The sequence below is a fragment of the Archocentrus centrarchus genome, chromosome 20 (genome assembly GCF_007364275.1).
Source record: "Archocentrus centrarchus isolate MPI-CPG fArcCen1 chromosome 20, fArcCen1, whole genome shotgun sequence".
Taxonomy (NCBI): Eukaryota; Metazoa; Chordata; class Actinopteri; order Cichliformes; family Cichlidae; genus Archocentrus; species Archocentrus centrarchus.
In genome coordinates, this window is record NC_044365.1 from 30890523 (window position 1) to 30910493 (window position 19971).

The 19971-nt window shown below is 41.3% G+C and overlaps 1 protein-coding gene across 1 annotated transcript in view; it reads left to right on the forward strand.

The window, feature by feature from the left end:
* Positions 1 to 19693, forward strand: part of ofcc1 (orofacial cleft 1 candidate 1) — a 93265-nt gene extending 73572 nt beyond the window's left edge. Inside the window, exons 22-24 of the mRNA XM_030756216.1 lie at positions 13879 to 14079; positions 19295 to 19427; positions 19620 to 19693. Coding sequence (XP_030612076.1) covers positions 13879 to 14079; positions 19295 to 19427; positions 19620 to 19693 — 408 coding nt within the window. The remainder of the gene's footprint in view (positions 1 to 13878; positions 14080 to 19294; positions 19428 to 19619) is intronic.
* Positions 19694 to 19971: the final 278 nt, after the last annotated feature.

The following is a 19971-nucleotide window of genomic DNA, read 5'->3' on the forward strand; positions in this document are numbered from 1 at the left end:
CACCCTGTCATTTTTGTGAGATATCACAAACAAATTAATCAGATAATAAGTCACACAGCAAAGCAGTGGTCCCCCACTTTGCTTACATACTGAAACAAATCCCTATCCAAATGAAGATACACACATGCAATGTTCCTTTTGGTGTTTGAGTACAAACAGAAAGTTGATAATGTGAAGCAAAGTGATTGAAGACATTTCAGAGCAATCGCCACTGTGATTCCACTGTAGAAATAGGGACAGGCAGAAATGGAGGCCATAATGCTGCAAGCCTGACTGCTCATCACTGCCTTTGTTACCTGCTGAAGATCAGGCTCTGCAGATGCTTGCAGAGCGTGGAAGCTGTGTTAGCAGCATAATGCAGCTGTTTCTGTCCTGAACACAGTTTGCACTTAGCTGTTGCACACTTGTCCTTTCATGCAAATAAAAGTAATTCAGCTGATTGTAGTACAGGTGCACAGGAAGAAGGTAAATCTGATGTTTGTAGTGATATAATTGTAACTTTAATGGGATTACTGGATTTAGTACAGTAATGTATTACATTACTGTGTTGCCAAAAAAAATGTAATGTAATCTGTTACTTTGTAGCACATTATTAGCAGCGGATAGTTGTTTCTGGCCTGGGCATGGGGTTGCACTTTACTGTTACTCTCTTGTCTAAATTAAACTAAATTAAACTAATTAAACTAATGCTTCTATCTCCCCTCCTTAAATGTAGTAGAACCCTAAACTGTTTTTCCTCCACACAAACATGCCATTTTCTGAAGTCACATATAGAAAAAGGGCATGTTTGATCTTTCTTGTTCTATCCACCAATTGTCCAGACAAGTGAAGAATTTATGTGGTGCAAGTTATGATATAATGATTTGATTGGTAACTTCATTGTTACTGACGTTAGTACAGTAATATATTGCATTGCAAACAAACACTGGTTAGTAAGCCTAGAAACATTAAGTGCTAGTTTTAATTCAGGCATGCCAGTCGATTGCATTGGGGATTTTTACTGGGAAGCATTTGTAAATGCCTGGAATTGCTGAGCCTGTACCTGTACTACAAACTTTATTGCAAAAACCAAAACAAGTTGCTGTGAAAAGAAGACTTCTCCATTATTATTACAGATATTTTTTTTTATAAATAATGAATTAGCTTACCACGTAAAAGCAGCAAGTGCTTTGTGGATCACACATTACTAACAAGGGTGCTCCTGACCCCAAACTAAAAATCAGAGCCATGACAAACTATCTTCAGGGCACAAGGATGAGCCCAGCAACAGGTGGCAATTTCTCCAAAAATCTTTAAACACCCGACCTGCCAACTGAAAGGTGATATTTCAATTGGAAAGGGTAGATTGTTTTATTCCATTTTACTTCTGTTTTTGTTAGGTAGGAAGATTTAGAAAAAAAAAAAAAACAAGGCTAACATTAACGAGTAAAAATATGAGAGGTAAGTAATCAGTTAGGTTAAAACTAGATTCCTTGATGGTGTTGGCATACTCAGCAAAATCTCTGTAATGCTTTATGTCCCTCAAGCAATGAAACAATAAAAAAGAATCCACATTCAATAACCAACCTGCAAATGGCCTATTATTATCAAACTTGTAATTTTCACAAGGTGGTCATAAAACATAATCTCATTTTTACTTTCTCACCAATTAACTTTATATTATAGATTCATCCACTGAGTTGCTCCATTGAGTTGCTTGAAGGTTTAAAATTTACTCTCAGGTTTAGATGTCAACAGTAGAACCTACTGACTAAGCAAAGAGGATGAGTAAGATACCAGAATGTCTGCTTTATAATTTCATCCCCGGATAAATACAATCTTCCTTTTCCTGTGATAAATGCAATCATTGAAAACAGCTGACAGAGGGAGCAATGTGTTCCTTATGGTCTTCAATTGGAATGCCACTGATATAGAGTGTATTTTGACTCAGGATGATGTTCTTCTTTTTTATCTACCATTTAATACCCGTGGAATAAGTTAATAAAAGGTTCACAGAATTTGATGGTAGACTGCAATCAGCACCACACGTTAGTCAACTAGAAGCACATTTCTATCATTTCAAATGAATAAACAAAAATCTTCACTTTTCCTGTGCTTTCAGTAATGCTCCAAGCTAGTGAGAGGGCTTGCATGCTCCACATCATACTAGTGGTGCAGTAATGAGCCCCATTAATTATGTAAAGGCAGTGATGCAGATGGACCTAATTAATTGTCTCCCGTCACCCCCTTGATTACTGTACCTGGAAGGGAGGTGTTAATTTCTGTAATACTTAAGCAGGTACGCAAACTGTTTTGTCGGAGCTACCGCTATGACAGTGACAGAGTAGAGCACCAGCTTTCCCGTTGCTGTTAATTCACCGAAAGGAAAGTTTCCCAGTGGTGGTGGTGACATTGTATTAATTGAAGGAGAGAGGGAGAGATTAAAAGAAGTGGGGAAGGAGGAGAGAGGGGGTTTGCATGATAGCCCTGGAGATGTTTTCTCAACCTGATTGCATCAACATTTGCGTACCTTTGCGCCGTTTGTCTCTGTATGTCTAGGTAATGGGTTACCAGCAGGCGAGTTTGGGAACACCCAAGGTGCTTTGCAACAGCAGTGTGGTTGGTGGAGAGTAAACCTGTTGAGAGTCAAACAGCACAGACTCGAGTGGTAATGATAACTTGTGTCTGGGAGGCTGGCTGTTTATCATATGAGATGTGTTCTCCATTTTAATCCAGAGGCTGCGTGTTTTGTGAGCCCCCTGACCACAGAGGACTATCAGGGTCACACTTTTTCCACCAATTACCAAGTGATGAAAATAGATTTTTAGTTTTAATCTCTTTGCAAAAGTTAATGTAGAAAAATGATTACCTTTCAGACAAAATAATATAAATTAGGTTATAGAATGTAAAGGTGTCATTTACCTGTATAATCAATGCAATAGCTATGAGAAGACACACCTCTCCCACCATACATCAACTATTTTCAGAGGCATCACTGTAATTTAGGAGTCACAAAAATCTTTGTCCCTTAAGTAAATAAATACGATACAATAACAAAAAACCTACAAGTGTGTATACCTGTGCACTTATAGTCATCAATCATGTGTTGTGCAAACAGTACAGTAAAATGAGTATGAGCCACTTGAGATGCAAATCTAGACTCATGTAAAGAAAGAAGCTTTGGAGAGGAAGGCAGACAGAAGGAGCAGTAGGCCATGACAGGATACACAGGAACCGCTGTCACGTAACAATAGAACCCTCAGCTCCTCAAAAGGAACCCATAACAGCAACACAGGAACCCCAGGAGAGGAGGGGAAGAGCTGAGTGCTTCACTGGCACAGGAAGGGTTTTTAGAGTCAGAGGGCAACTACTGGTCTGTAGTGTGTGTGTGTGTGTGTGTGTGTGTGTGTGTGTGTGTGTGTATGGGGTCAAAGTAGTTCTCCCAACCCCCAATAACCTCTACAAAAGAGCAATGTGGTCAGTGTGCATGTGTGTGTGTGTGTGTGTGTGTGTGTGTATACGTGCATTTATTTGCTTGGCTGCATGTGTATGAAGGCAAACCTGTTCATGTACACACAGTATATCTGCATGTGTGTGAACTGTCATGCACATTTATAAGTGTGACCGTGTGCATGCAAACCTTTCTGCTTGCCTGCGTGTGCATGTCACATTAGAGAGACTTCTTCAATTACAGTGGATTTTTTTTTTTCTTCTTTTTTTAGTGGACAGTGCTGAGGGCCCCAGTGGCCTGAGGCGATAGCGAGCAGACAGGCAAGGACAGGAGCGACACAGCAGCAAGCACAGCATCCACAGTCAGAGCATTAGGGAGCGCAATATGAGATATGACTGCAAAGGCTACATGCCTGTGTTCCTGAAAAGGTCATGGACTTTGCTGGGCAGTAATGTGTGAAAGTAGTGCACAGTGGTTAAAAAAGGAGAGGCAAAAAAAAAAAAGGATGAAGATCAACCACGTTCAGCTCCTTTCTGATTCACATGCAAGATTTTATGGACACAAATAATAAAAGTATCTTTGTTAAAATGAACCTTCACCATAAATCATTACCGTTTTATACGCAGGGTTCGAAAGCACAAACTACTCATTTTGGTTTAAATTTCACAATGCAGTGCACTTCCTTTTCTCATAGACACCCTGCATTCCTAAACAGGCTTGCGGTTCCAGCATTAGATAGAGAGAGAAAGGAGAAAGTGTTCCAGTATGAACTCGTCGGTGTGAACAGTTTAATTACAGGGAGTGTCAGCTCCATTGCTTAATGTGTCCCTTACAATTAATCCAGGGAGAGGATGTCATTATCTACCAATGCCTGGGCCTGGGCAGGCTTTTCTTTCAAAGAGATGGAATGTGAGAGTGAAAAAGAGAAGGAGTCTAAACAAGGAAGTGCCTTTGGTTAGCAGCCTATATTATGTTCGTCCTCTGTGTCAACCAAAAGGATCTAGATAAGATGCTTGGATGTTGTTCCGAAACATTGAGTTTGAATATTGTGGACACTCGACTCTCATGAAAGCATTAGTGAGGAAAAGCTTTTTCCTATAATTTCTTCATAACATGAAGCTTTGCCTGTCAGCTGTCAAAACACACGCAGCTGGAAGAGGTTAAACTGACAACAGGTTTTCACCACTTTCAGGCCGTTTTCCTTCCTTCCCTCGACTTCTTCTTCCTCCTCCAGAACACTGTGTCTTAAAGAGTCTTTTTTTTTTTTTTTTTTGCTGCCTTGCCATCCCCTAATGTGAAACAGAAGACAACAAATTGGACTCTTGAAAGTGAGAAAAAGACTATAGCGGGAGCTCTGCAAACGTGGAAAAAATTTAGGAAGGACTCATCTTACATTGGTTAAAGAGGTTTTGCATCCAAAACACCTGGCTCGGATCTGCGAAGTCGATGCAGAATGTGGTTTAACCAAACATTTTAAGTGATTAATGCCACAGGGAGATGCCATTATTGGGGGAAAAAGAAGATTATTATATCAGCTGAAGAAATGGTACAGGGCATGTACCCTACAAGCAGATATACTTTGCATACGCACAGGGGCAATGCTGCATGTAATGCACACTCAACATACATTCAAGCTTGTATATACAGCTTCTGACTCCACAGAGGTTTTATAGCTTGAATCTGACAGATCTGATTCTTTGCGACTGTTTGCCGTTACTTACTTCTCTTCCCTTCACCCCCCCCCCCCCCCCTTTAAAGAGTTTGACCTTGGCTGCTTCCCGCGGCCCTTAGGGGATGAAGAAGTCCTGGTGATTGTGACAGGTGTCGCCTCTTAACAGCCCCGCATGACATCCAGAGGAGAGATAGACATTTGGAGGGTTTTTTCAGTACATTTGGAGATTTTTTTTTCCTCATAAGCTTAAAGAGACAACTTAGTGTGTGTGTGTGTGTGTGTATGTGTGTGTGTGTGTGCAGTTCTAGTGTATCCGAGTGAGAATGTGTGAAGTCTCACCACTTATTCCCACCTCTCATTTTGGTTATTGGCTTGGATACTTATCACCTCCAGCCTCCGAGGCTTTATTAGGTGGAAGCTACTCCAAAGTCAAATTCTGGATATCAAAGGCAATACTCAACTTTGGCATCTGTCTGCAGCATCTTAATATGAAGCCTGGTCTCCTAAAATTTTGAGAACTCAACATGACATCTTGAAAAGTGTTTTCCGCGGAAACGTGTTTTCCCACCACAAAAGGTTTAGCATGAGGAGGCATGCCACAAAATCTGAATGAGTAACTGGCAAAGTACTGGTGATACGATTAGTTTGAGCTTGGTAAGGCTTAATATTAGGAAGTTCATAACTTATGGTCCTGACCGTACCGTGCTCACTTTTTTTCACTTAAAAAAGAAGACACAATAATTACTAAACACTTGATTATGGCTTCATTTATCATTGGTTTTGTTAGTGAGAATAAGGATAACAAGAAAACAGCTGAGAAGTAGCTGCTGCCTGCGGTGCATCTTTATCAGAGAGAGACTTCTTATTCCAGCATTAATAGTACACTTTATTGCTGATACTTTGCTACTTCACCCTGCTTGTCAGCATTCCTGCTATAAGGTTCATACATTTACGCAACTCATTTATTTTCTTTTACCCAGGCAAGAATGAAAACCATGTTCCATGGCAAGGACAGCATGCGTGCTATTCCTATATAAGTGAATGAGCCATACATCAGAAATAGCTCAATAATAGCCATGATCAATGAAAATAGAAGACTGTCAGAAAAAGAAGCCTATTATCAATTTTAGAAAGCAGCAGCATTTCACAAATTACATTTAGTGGAGCTCATGTCTTATCTAGAAGAGCCCTGTAGTTCACGCCCTGGTCTTAAGAGTTTTAATGCTAGTGGATGCACATGTATGCTGGTTTATCTGTGTGCCATTCCCTGGTGGATTCATTATTTCAACACTGATCAGGGTTTTAATCACCTTTACTTGCAGAAACCTGTGACTATGAGTCATCTGTAAACACAGAGACATTTAAATGTAGCACAGGCTGTTTTATCTTTTGTTAAAGTTTCAAGTAAACTTCAATATTCTCCAGAACAAACCTGGAAAAAGTGATCTCCCTAGGGCCCAGGGTGAGTCAGACATGGTGTGGTAGAAAAAAAAAAAGATGGGCTGCTATCTGAGTTGTTTACTGTAGGTTGGGAGTAGGCTTTCTGCAAAGGAGATTAGTAATGGCGAATTATGCATATCTTATTTTCTGGATTATCTCAGGCAGTCAGAGATCCTATCGCGTCGTATAATCTCTTTTAAAGTCATTTGGTTTATTCTGACTGTATATACAGTCATTTTTGCTTGTTTATCTTTTCTCGAAGTCCAATTTAGTCTGTGCTACTTTTAGATGGAGTGTATTATTGCTTATAAAGTATCATTCTTCAAGTTGAAATAATTACAGATGGTGATCTTTGCTTTGCAGGCACAGCCATGTGAGGAGGGTGGGTGAAAGCTACTGTAGCAAAACAGTCATTTTGTCACTGTGTGTGCGTGTGTGCGTGCACGTACGTGTGTCCGTCCATGCAAATATGAATGGGTGGCCTGTCTTGTCCAGTGGTGCGTTTAACCAGACACAGACCTTTGCTTCAGCCAACTCAAGCCCAACGCAGACAGTGTGCATCCATGCCATTTTCAAGCTGCTCCAATTATATCTGCTGAGCATCCACATATTGGCCAAATTTACAATAATAGCATATCTATTTCCATTCTAATGGCTGACATTGCTTGGCTTATCCATGCATGTATGTCGGTGGTCTTTTATGCTTTGTGGTTTGGTCTGTTCCCAGCCATGTGCAATGTGCTGTAGCCTGTCTTGGCTTTGGATGTGTATGTGCTGCATGAACCTCATGTGCTGCAGTGTGCAGTAGTGTATTACTTAGAAAAATATTACACTAATGTGGGTACTTTTTTCCCCCCCCTTAACAGGAAGCATACATGATTATAATTTGAAATTTGGTTGTTATATTGCATTTGCTAATCTCAGTACCCCTCTGTTACTTTGACATTTGTGGTCGGCTTATTAGCTGTTTTATTAGCTGTTCCACGATGGTGGTTCACCTCTACCAAAAGACGAATGCCAGTTCTAGTAAATTCAAATGTTTCATGTTGTTGCAAACATTTGAGTCACCTAGTTGGTTTTTTTTTAAGGATTGAGCACTACCTGCTGAGAAATAAAGCTAATGTAGCTGCTGCGTGGTTCTTAATTGCCTCCATATTGTTGGGCTTCCTTTAATGTTAGAGATTTGTGCTTGAGTGAGTGACATTGAACACAACATTCCTTAAGATGCAAAATAAATTGTTGTTATTTGTTGTTGTTAATTTTTTTTGAGGTCAGTTTTGACAGATCAGTGCTGAGTAACACTAGTAACAGGTTATTCATTATATTGCTGCTGGGTATTAAGTAATGCAATTACTTTTAAAAATAATGTCATGCATCAATTTGTTGATTCTCCAGTAACATGTCCAACATAATGTGTATAAGTGCATGAAGTAATGTCTGAGAATGGGCATGTGCATTAGTACAGTTTGACCTCTGATATACGTGCTGTGCATCTGTGCATCTGTACCACAGCATATGCACTTATTAATTCAAACTGCTGTGCTGTATGCAGTCCATAATTACATGTTGGTGGTGCATGTGTCCATGAGTCCATGGTGTCTGTGTTTGTGTTCCTACATACTGCCTGTATCTGTTACATGAACCCCGTGTTCAGCAACTAGGCCTTGAACCTAAGCCAGCTCTGAAGCTCTGACAGAAATGATGGTGGTGCTGGAGAGGAGGGATTGACCCTCTATAGCTTAGATGCACAGTACACACACACACACACACACACACACACACACACACACGCACACACACACACACACACACACGCCCTCCTCCCCATCACCCCACAACCCACTACTCCCTGCCTCCCCCCACTCCCTGCTGCATAGCCCTAAGCGCCTGCAGGCATTGGAGATGCACGCATGCGTTGCCTTACTGTGTGGGGCTTTGTCTGTTTGTGAGCATGGTCGTATGTGTGTGTTAGTATTTATATGAGTGTTACTGTTTCTCTCCCTCTCTCTGTGCATGTGTGTGTGTGTGTGTGTGTGTGTGGACAAAAGAAGCAACCACGTCTACCTTTTTTCTCACTTGGCAATAATCACTGATGCTTCTTTCAGATCTATCTGTGCTAACCCCCTGCATTTACTGCATTAGCTGTAACTGCCTTTTGTTTGTAAGTTATGGAAAAATTAACACTAAATCAGTGAAAATATGTCTTTTTATATGCTTAATATAAATGCAAAATATTTACCTATTCTGCAGCCCCACTGCTCGCTCTATCTATCTATCTATCTATCTATCTATCTATCTATCTAGCTAGCTATCTAAGATGTAGTAATGTCATAAAGCTGTCGTGTCCAAATAATCTAGCACATGTGGTTTTTGATAGCTTGTGTGACACAGATTTCAAGACAGTCTTAACACTCCACCTCATAAATTTGTCCATCTGTGCAATTCTAACTTAATGCGATGCAGTGATCCAGATGAGGCTTAACTACAACTGGATCTGCTGGAACACTTTAAAGTGTTTCTAACCAATGTGACACAGATCTGGTTCACAGTATATTTAGAGAAAGACTGCTAAAACCCAGGTGGCTCAGCAGAGTGTAAAGCATTTCAAATCATCTTTGTTCTCAAAATGCTTCTTTTATATCTTTACCTGACATCAAAACTTATTAGTACTTGCTAGGGCTAACCAAATCCAACCCATACGCTCCCCATCCCTGGGTCTCTTATCACTATAGCTTTAAATCTCTTCCACACATCCAGCTACACTCCCAAATTTCTTTCTCCTCTTGTATACTCTTTTCTATCAGTATGGTGCTGGTGCAGGTGTTGCCTTTGTACCTTATATGAAGTAACATACATTGCAACAAGTTTGAGAACCAAATATTATGCAGCAAATTTTAGGTAAGTTACATGGTTAAAAAAAAAAAAGTGATGGTGATCAGAATCTGCAGACTGAACCTGCAACTTATTGATGAATTTCTTGCAGTGATCCCAAAACCACTGACAACAGTGGATCTGATTTTGGGCCCAGCAAACTTGTTGGATCCAAACAAAAATGCCTTTTGTGGTGCCAGTTAATGAAAGTGGTGCTAGATTGGGCACCAGCGCTGGAGCTGCTTTTCTTGATCAGAGGCATAAAATTCCAGCAACCACGATGCCGTTCCAAACACCAGGTCCAGAACCAGCAACATCCTCTGTATTCTCCCAAATCCAAACCCATATCACCCTCTCCACTGAGTTTCAATCTCGTCCCTAGTCTCAGTCCCAACTGCAGCCACAGCCGGGGCTTCCATGTGCGACTGACACATAAATAACCAAGCCTGTCCGCCACCCAGGCAAATTCAAATGCACCTGTCAAAGTGATGAAGCACCCACCCGCAGGGAAGCATTGTTTACATTTTCACTCCATTCTTTGCAAAAGTGAGATTCTAATTATTTTCCCACTGTAAATTAAAGCCAAGTGGGACAGAACTACAAACCAAAAGGATCACGGCAGTGGAGAAAACCCCAGCCCGTGTGGAGTATGTACGAGTCGGTGGCGGGTGGGACGGAGGCAAGGTCAGCAGCTTTTAAGAAGGGAAACAGTGACGGAAGCTGAGAGGGGAGGAAAAAAAACAGGTATAGCATTCACATTGGCTGTAAAGCAAGACTAGCTCAGTGATGCTCATAACAGACAGGGTCTAAGAGAACTCCAACCAGCTGGAATACATTATGCCCTCACATTTCAAACATAATAACGTGCCAAAAATGTGCTGCATTATTTTTCATACCACTGGAGACAGAGTGAGACAGAAAGAGGTAGAGAGACAGAGAGAGCAAGAGAGGAGGGAAATGTTTAATTAGTCCATGGAAACGTGCAAATGGGAGGTAAAATTAGACTGAGGTAGGGAGGTCTGGGGAAGAGAGAGTGCATGAATGGTAATGATGGCTATCTAGTTTGGATCAATCATTAAGGGATCAGGGGGACTGACAAGCCTGTTTGTGCCCATGCCTTAGGCTCCTGTTCTGGACAGTAGCCAGCCTGGCTCAGCTTTTGTGCTCATTGAAACTTCTCCTTCCCTCCTCCCTTTAGTTGCACACAAACACACACAGACACGCGCGCGCACACACACACACACTGTCTGTACAGGTACATTATACACTATAAGCACAAACAAGTTTGTGTAGTTTTAAATGTAGTATAGTATGCCCATCCTCTTTGAAATAAAAATGTAATATTTGATACATGTAATTAACTCACTCCAGGACTGTGCTGGTCATGTGATCACCCTTACAGCAGTGTTTTCAAAACAGTGGGCTTACACACTCATTACTCGACTGTGGGAGATTTTTAACTTGCTCCTGAGTTTGACACAGTGTTTTGATCAGTTCATTACAAGGTTACAAGGTTATGTTTGGGAACCGTTTTGGTTGTCAGCAGCAACATGACAACTCACAGCGGAAATGGCCTTTTTTTGTTGTTTTTGTTTTTTTTAATAACAATCAAATCTAGACATGATGTTTACATCTCTCATGTCACAAAATGGAGCAAGCTGTCACACGTATGTGTGCATGTGTGGTGAAGGACATGCGAGACAAACAAACAAAATACACTGTACCTTTCCCAGACGAGCATTACCAGAGAAATGTGTCACCCAATGGAAGCGCGCTGCTCTGTCTGCCCTCTTTTTAGCTGTTATTTGCAAGTTCAAGTCCTAATTTAGTTATAAATATGGGTCGCTCTTAAAATATAACACAAAAGAATACCCTTTTAGAACGAAGTGCATTTCCCCTTTTATCTCTGTGGCAGAGATGCCTCCGATCACATTTTTTCTTTTTTTTTTTGCACTCAAACTAAAAAAGCAACAAAGCATCATGATATTGCTGACAGGTATTCCAAATCCATCTGTTGATAGACTTTATATTTCCACACACACTTGAATAAAAATGACAGTCAGGTCAGTCAAATTTTATCACAATTCACACTGGATTTTTAAAAAGAAAACCTTTCCACAGGCGCTTGTATTTAAAGACTGATGGCTTTTCTTCTGCATTCATATGTGGTATGGTATGATTTGCTAGGTGTGAAATCACATCTTCTCCCAGAAAGACAGACAGACTATATTTGTGAACCATGGAGCCATGTCTGCAGCTGTGCCATCCCCACTTCCTGTGCCCCTGTTCCTCCCTCCCATTCCCAGTGTGCATTTGCGGTAATGTCTACAAATCCTGAAATTTATGTCCCTGCTGGAAAACATGGTTTGCCGTTTATAGTCCTCCGCTAAAAGAAATAAGGCCCATCTCTCCTGATACAAGTCAAGGGACTGATGCAGACTCTATCAGATTTCTAAATACAGACCCCAACGATAAATCCTGGCTTGATTGGGTTTGAATTGGGTTAGCTCACTTGAATGCTATCTGCTTAACCCACAGCTGGCCTGTCTGCTCCATGCAGGCATTGAACCTAAATCAGTCACTTAGTGCTATCAAATGGAACAATGGTGGAGTGGAGGGAGCACTCAAGCTAGGGCTAGAAGCCAGGGTAGCACCATAACACAACACAACAGACCAGAACAGAGTAGTGTAGAGCAGACAGGCCCTCTAATGCTCTTTCCTTTTTGTGTCTTAGCAATGATGCTTCGTGAGAGCCATGGTGCATTGCATGAAATGGCATCACCCAAACTGAACACACAAACACCTTTTCAAGCTTTTGTCTTGTCTTGTCAACTGGATTTCACGTGCTAATTAGCATAGGATGGTGGCATGGCAAACATTAAAAAAAAAATCCATTTTCATGCAAGCCAAAATACATAGACATGCAGCACACCACACCGGGGGAATTTAAGCAGGTGTGTTTAACCAAAGTGACTTAGAATACAGAGGCAGAATTCATGGTGTTTCTATCATCACTGTACAGCTTGGATTAAAACATCCTGGAAAGGGGCCATAATTGAGTCATAGGCACACTTCCTGTGGCCAGTAGAGGAGGAAAGGGTGTTTTCTTAGTGACTTTTTTTTCTTAACAGTAATGACTTAAAATGTTTGCGATTTCTTACTGTGACCCGACCGCACTGAGAACCACGGCATAGGAAGAGATCTACACACCGTTTCCTCAGAAAGAAAGAAAGAAAGGAAAAAAAAATCAGAATCTCAGCATCAGCATAAACATGCTATCAAAACAGACTGATTGCTGCCTCGCAGTGGTGCTGATTACAAAAGGAATTCAGGTCATCAGTTTCCCGCTCGTGTGGGTCGAGGCCAGGCTAGAGGCAAGGCAGCTGAGGCGATTTCACAAACGAGCATCTGAATTAGCGCTGAGGAGACACACCTAATACACACACATACACAGCTTCTCCAAGTCTTATTTTCTACACTCGTGACTTGTTGACATTTTGACTATGAGGTCTTTTCCACTCTTTGGGTCATCTGGTTTGCAGTTTATACTAGGTTTCTAATTACAAGAAGGGTAATAGCTCCCACTGTTTTCTCAGTGAAGCGCCTAGAGTTGTGTTTGGCTAACCGTTTCTAAGTCCGAGGTGACATCGATACACCGCCAAATTAAACTTCTCCTTCAGCTTGACCCTGCCACTCATGGCCCGCTGAATGAGTTTGCCTTTTCCCGTATTTTTAGACGAATCATAATTATGCCGCCAATTAGAGGGTCACCTTGAAAAACTTCCTCCTCCTTTCGACTCTCTGTGTGTGGCTTAGTTTGTGTGTGTGAAATGTTCACTGTTTGGGGCTGTGAGCTAGACTTTAAATTATGTCTTTAAGTACGACCACGTACACATGTAAAGCCACAGAGACAGGAAGAGAGGGCTTCGCCAATTTAGCAATGTCACAGTCGCAGTTTAGAAATATGAAAGAAAACAGTCAGATTAAAGTAAAATTTGTGAAACATTGTGGCTGTGTAGGTTTGCGGTTTCCGTGGGCTCGTCAACAAGCCTTTGCTTTGCCTGACACTGTTTTGAGCCAGATTTAGACGGGTGGTGTGCGTGGCTTTGCTACCTGGTTGTTTAGTTTCAATGACGTATCCAATCTGTGACCATTACACATTCAAGGCTTTACCAGCAGACCCTCTCAGAGAGGACGAGAGCTTCCATGATCTTCACGCATGGATGACTTCAAGTTACATGACCTACATAACACGTTACACACGCCGCTTGCTCCCCATGCCTCACCCTAATAGGGAAGGGCAGCACATTACAGGTGTGTAATCCTCAATACGTGCATATGAACACACAGATCGTGCGCTGAGTTAGCTCCTGTTACACACAATGTCATCCAGGTTTTGTTGTTGTTGTTAGGTTTTATGGTTCCTGCTGTTAGTTAGCCTATATGTTATTATCTCCCTTCATAGGTGGCTGTGTATGACTATATCTGGACAGCGGAGGACCTCGTGCCAGATTCTGCAGGTCCTCGTGATGAGTCTCACAGGGATGGTGCACCTTTGCCAGAGGGTGAGACCAGCACCCACGTGGCAGTCTACACACTGCACCTCAGTGGGCTTAAACAAATATATAGGCACTTCCTTCGACAGCCAGATGGGGCCATCGTAGAGGTAAGACATAAATAGAGACAATACACTGTATTCTTAATTTGGATGTCTGCAATATATGCAAATGTTGGGGTGGGGGGGTGGGGGGGTGGAGTTCCGGACTAAAACAGGATGCTGGAGTTGAGCTCCTCGTTCTCCTCTGTAAAAACAATGTGCTGTGTATTTGTGTGCCTTTAAATCCTGAAACAGGGCTCCCTCTTCTGTTACTCTTTCCTGTGTTTTTTGTTTTTTTTTAATAATTGTTATTTAAAAGAATATTTAAAAGAACTATTTCCTATTCAGATACAGGATCCAATACGATGGGATTTCGGATGCTGTGGAAATTACAAATCATGGGACAAATGCATTATTTAAAATAAGACGCTGTAGAAAAAAAGATTCTGTTTTATTCCCTAAAAAATGAAGTTTTTGTTTCATCAATATTTAGATCAGCAGTAAATATACAAAAAGCTCCTCCCTTACTCACAAGGGGTCACCACAGCGAGTAGCTGCACATGTTTGATTTGACAGGTTTTTATGACAGAAAGATTTCCTATGTTCACATGTTATCTAGATTGGAATTAGGCTTGAGACCACATTTTACTCTTAACTTGCCTTTTCTTTTGCTGCCTTCAAACTGAAGCTGAAGATAACTTAAAGGAATCAGGCAAAGGCAGCAAGAAGAAGGTAGTGGGTGAGGTTTACGAAACACTGCCCCGTTGCATCACTTGTCTTATTCCCTCTGAATAGAGTAAGAACGGATAAGGACAGAAATGCAACAGTACAGCTCTGTGGCCTGAAAGGGCGAATAACCATGATTCTTTTTTTTTTTTTAATCCTTGGGCTAAAGCAGATTTAAAATTTTTTCTTCTTTTCAAACAGAAAATGACAGGATTTGCCCAGAGAAACAAATCATGACTGAGTTCAGCGTGTGAGTGTAACTACTAACTGAAATTTAGAAAATAAAACTCTGTCTCTGTCCGTTGGTAACATCCATTTACAGTTTTTAGGGTGAAAAGGTCTACGTTGTATAAAGTCCAGGACACAGATTTAATACTAAGCCATGACTTATGGTGACATTGGAAAATATTGATTGCTGTCCTCTAAGCACTTGCAAGAGAGGCATGAATCAGCCAGAGTAACTGGCTGATTCATAGCTTGTTGCCTAATTAAAAGTAGGACTTCGTGACGACTGTTTTCCTTTCCTCAATCATTCTGTCACTCCCCTCGCAACTTGGATCATCCCAACAAAATTAATATTTTGAATGTCAGCAGAGTGAGGATAGAGGGTATCATATGCGCTAACAATTAGCTCTGAGGCTCTGTTGTGTGCTAATAGCGCTCAATCATAATTTGAATGATGGAGAGCTTATGTGAATAAACACATGGCATGGCATATCTATTACTACTGTCACACTGAGTGTGTGTGTGTGTGTGTGTGTGTGTGTGTGTGTGTGTGTGTGTGTGTGTGTGTGTGTGTGTGTGTGTGTGTGTGTGTGTGTGTGTGTAGCCCCTAGACCTGTGCATAGCAGATGAGACATCTGGGAGGATTTTTCAAACAAAACAACGCGCACACTAACACGCGCAGACCTTTTTCTGTCTGTGAAAAAATAAGTTAAAGAATTCACACAAAACCTTCAGCACCCAAACACACAAATTTACTACACCAATAACCTTGGCAGACACAGCCTGAGCTTCCTCAGATAAGTCATCCCCAACCTGCCAACGTGCTATTCTTTAAACAGTGCAGGAAGTGTCACAGAAGCCACCATAAGTGAAAGATAGGTGTCACTGTCCGTGGAAAATAGCCTCCCACTCACACACACACACACAAATGTCCCTTAGGTATTGCTGTCTGTTCCCTGCAACTTCACAGGCAAGGACCCCCCAGTAGCAAGAGCTGCTGATGGCATCCTCTTTCACCCGCCAGCAGTGGGAATGATAGCACCGACGTGCAGAGTCGCCGATCGAGTAGTTCGTCATTTCCTTCTGCAGATCCCCACTTTACATATGCAGCAATAATCTCCTGGATATATAGACTGGTTTTATGTATGGGGCAAGATCTAGGAATCTCCAAAGGGCATCCCCAGCACTCGGAAGAACACTTGAGCTGATTTTATTAGTGCTTTATGTAATTGTGGCAGTGATATATGCGCCGCAGCAGAGTTCTGTGTACAAACTGGCCTTCAAATGTAAGGTGGCAGCTCCTCAGCGATGAGAACAGCACAAAAGGCATTTCTTTATATATATATATATATATATATATATATATATAAATTTATATATATATAGTATAGACTGTATATCATCACAGTCTGTCCTTGAGTTTATCATATTTTAAAACAATTTTATTAGTCTTCCCATAGAGGCTTATTACTTGATTCATTTATGTGAAAAATATGTTTTATGGTGATGTGGTTAGATTCTCATGTTCCCAGCCCAAGTACGGTTGCAAGGATCCTTTTTGTGAAATATTAACAAGTAGTGTACTGTCATTACTTGATTCTGCATTACAGTCAACTTAAAAACAAATTCTACTACTTAAGGAGTATCTTTCTATTTACTGAGAAAATATTGACTGATGACTCATTTCATTTAAAAACCCAGTGTCCTGGACATCAGCGCCCTGGAGGACTTGTTCCACCCTTAGTCTAACATGACCACAGCTCGGGGGGCCCATAGCTTTGCTTAATACAACACATATACACCTAAAATTTGCCTAAATGAACATTTAGTCCCAGAAGAAGTGCCCTGAGCTGTAGACACTGTAAGACACCGTTTGGAAGGCGCAAAACATCCTGTTTGAGTTGGTAGGAAATAAAAGACTGAGCCAGAGTCATGAGAAACTACACTATTCCTGCTGTTTATTCAGCTATTGTTCAAACAGCTATGTTGACAGATTTTTTTTGTCTTCTCTTTGTGTTCCATCTTTAGTGACACGTAGGACCAAAAAGGAGTAAAGCTGAAGTTGTGGGTGTGTCGTAAAAATTAACTGATACTGAAGTCTTTATTGACTCGCATATTGAATTCTGTTTAAAGAAAGTTAATATTAATGATCCATCATATGCTCTCATTCAGTCTGTTGCCCAGGGCAGGTGTCTGTAATATGGACCGCGTTGAAGGAGGCTTCTCGCTGAATCACAACAATAGAAAAAGTTAAAGCTGCGTTCCCATCAGTGTGCTCCAATAAAAGACATTAAAGGTAAAGTGAGGTGTAGCTTTTCAAACACTCATTACCTATAAACAGATGTTCCACAGCTGCCAACTCACAAAATGCACTGCTGACAACAACTGTTAGGGCCAAAATTATGCAGGGAAATGCATCTATATAACCTAGGACCTTCAGAGAAGGACTCATAACCACTCTGTCTGGAGAAACAAGATGGCTGATGAAGAAATTAATGCAGGCAAAGTCATTATCTTCCCTCCTAAAACCACAGTGGGTTTATGTCCCCCTGTGTCGTTTTTTCTCCCGGGCTAACATTTAAGTGTCGATGGACTTATAAAAAGATAGGACAAGCCAACTGTGCTCCTTTTGTCTCCTTTCCTCCATATGGGAGGCAGCAGCATATGCAAGAACTGGCTCAGCTTCTGTAAAACTTCCATTAAAGATGCACAACTAAGGCTCTGCCAGCTTGAATATTACCTCTCTCTGCAAATTATTTATGGCTCGGAAAAAACGCTGATGATGAGCATCTCCAGCGACTTGTATAAATAAAAACACTTTTTTTCTGCAATTTCAGCTGTGCTTTTTCTCCCTCGCTCTCTCCCTGTTCTGGGAGTGCACTTAACTGTTTGTAGAAGCCAAAGCTATGCAGTTTAGACACATGAGGTTCCAACTTTATAGTGTTTATTAGCTTACCATCAGCTGGACTTATGGAGTTTTACAACTACAGCAAATGATGATTCCATATACTGGAAAACTGAAGGCAGAGCAATACAAAGCTGGAAAGGGTTTTCATAATCATCATTATAAACCATCTCTCATTAACAGGGACCTCTTTTTTTCCCCCCTCCTTGCCTCTTCATGACTCAGTCTGCTGTCCTCCTGCACATGACGACTCTTCACCGGACCAATATTGACCTAATTTAACATGCAGACAATATGAAGAAGTTAACCTTTTGCAGAAACACCTTGCAGCAACATTAATTGACAAACCACATCAATTCTCCCTCCTACCCCTCTTTTGTAATTACTCTGCTGCATGTTTGATTGCCGCTGTAGAGCTGAAGACCTGCGCTTCATTTGCCGTGAGGTCATCGGCAGCCCTCAGAAATATGAATTTGATTTTTACAGGAAGTGAGCATGCTCTCTGTTCTGTGTCTATCTGTGTGTGTGTGTGTGTGTGTGTGTGTGTGTGTGTGTGTGTGTGTGTGTGTGTGTGTGTGTGTGTGTGTGTGTGTGTGTGTGTGTGTGTGTTGTCTTTTCATGTGTTGTGTGTGGCTACAAGAGGCACAGATAAGGAAATCGGGAGGGGAATGTCCTTGGCTATGTACTATATGAGGAGATTAATGCCTCCCTGGCAGCCATATCTGTGTAACAGGAGGACCTCTCTAATGTCCACCACATGCAACTGTCTAGCAAGTTTGCACTAATTTTAGCTAAATAAAATAAAATAACTCACATTATGTTAACATATGCAAAAGTAATCTTCTACTGCTTTTATGTTCAGGGTGCAAAAGTGCCAGCCTACATTTTTTGGCCTGACCACTTGATATATAGTACAACTTGGTAAACATTATTTTCTCCTTTTATATGGGTTTTTTGACAAATGTGTGGTTTATCATTCTATAATTGCTTATACCAGTGAGATTTAAGTTATATTTCCTATCACTGTACATAAGTAGGCCAACCCAGCTGTGAGTTGTGAGAGCTGTTTCCCCTCTGGGACGAGAGGTAGTGTGTCATATAAAGTCTCCATTTCTGCTTCTCCTCCAACTTCACTCTAAGCGCGGGGACAGAGGAAGAGACTGTGCATGACAACACTATTTGCAGGCCTCGAGGAAAATAGCAGTTCTTCTGCCAATCTCACTCACTGTCATCCAAGTTCAACCTGTACTTTGTGACGCTTGATACATTTACAGGCCCCGGGGAGTCCTGAAACAGTCGGGTTTATCATTGTTGTGCTGTTCTTTTTTTTTTTTGCTACCTTTTCTCGTTTGTGCTACCTGGCTGATTAAACCACGCTTTGTTTTTTGTTTTTTTGGGGGGGGGGGGGTTCTGTTTTGTTTTCTGAAGGTGAATGGTGACACAGACGGCGCCGACAATACAACCAAGACGGTGCCCCGCCCGGGTCAGAGCTCTGACAAACAGAGGGAGGACAAAGGAAGCGCTTCTGTCCAGCTACGGAAACGAAAGAAACGATTTGGGCGTGAGTGTCTCTCTGTATAAATCATCTTCATCATTGTCATGTGTTTCACAGGTAGCTCACTGTACTGAGAGCACACAGTTACAAGAACACATTCAGTAGCCCCAGTCAGTTCATCTCACACATGTGACCCTCGTACTTGTGCAAACCTACCTGTTATTGACACAGTTTTATCAGTTGTTTCATCGCCCTTAGGGTCCCATCGCATTGAGCCAACAGGAGGAAACAGGTGTGGCTCCAGTTTGGCACTACAAGACCTCAATCAATGATATCAGATGGAGGAGAGGATAAACAGTCCTCTTATATGCTGCAGAAGTTACATATTTTGACTCCTACTTTTCCCGCTCTTTGTATCAAAAAGTGTTTATTAGTCTTTCAACTTTATGTAACTCACGCTGTGCTGTCGACAGCAGCCCTCATCAAGAGCTCTTTTCAGTGGTTACAAAACACATCTCCCTGTACTGTACATTTGTGTAGTAAAATATGTGCTGTGTGTTACACTGTATTGCTTTTGAAGCCCCATGCAGGTAAACATAAATAGTGTATG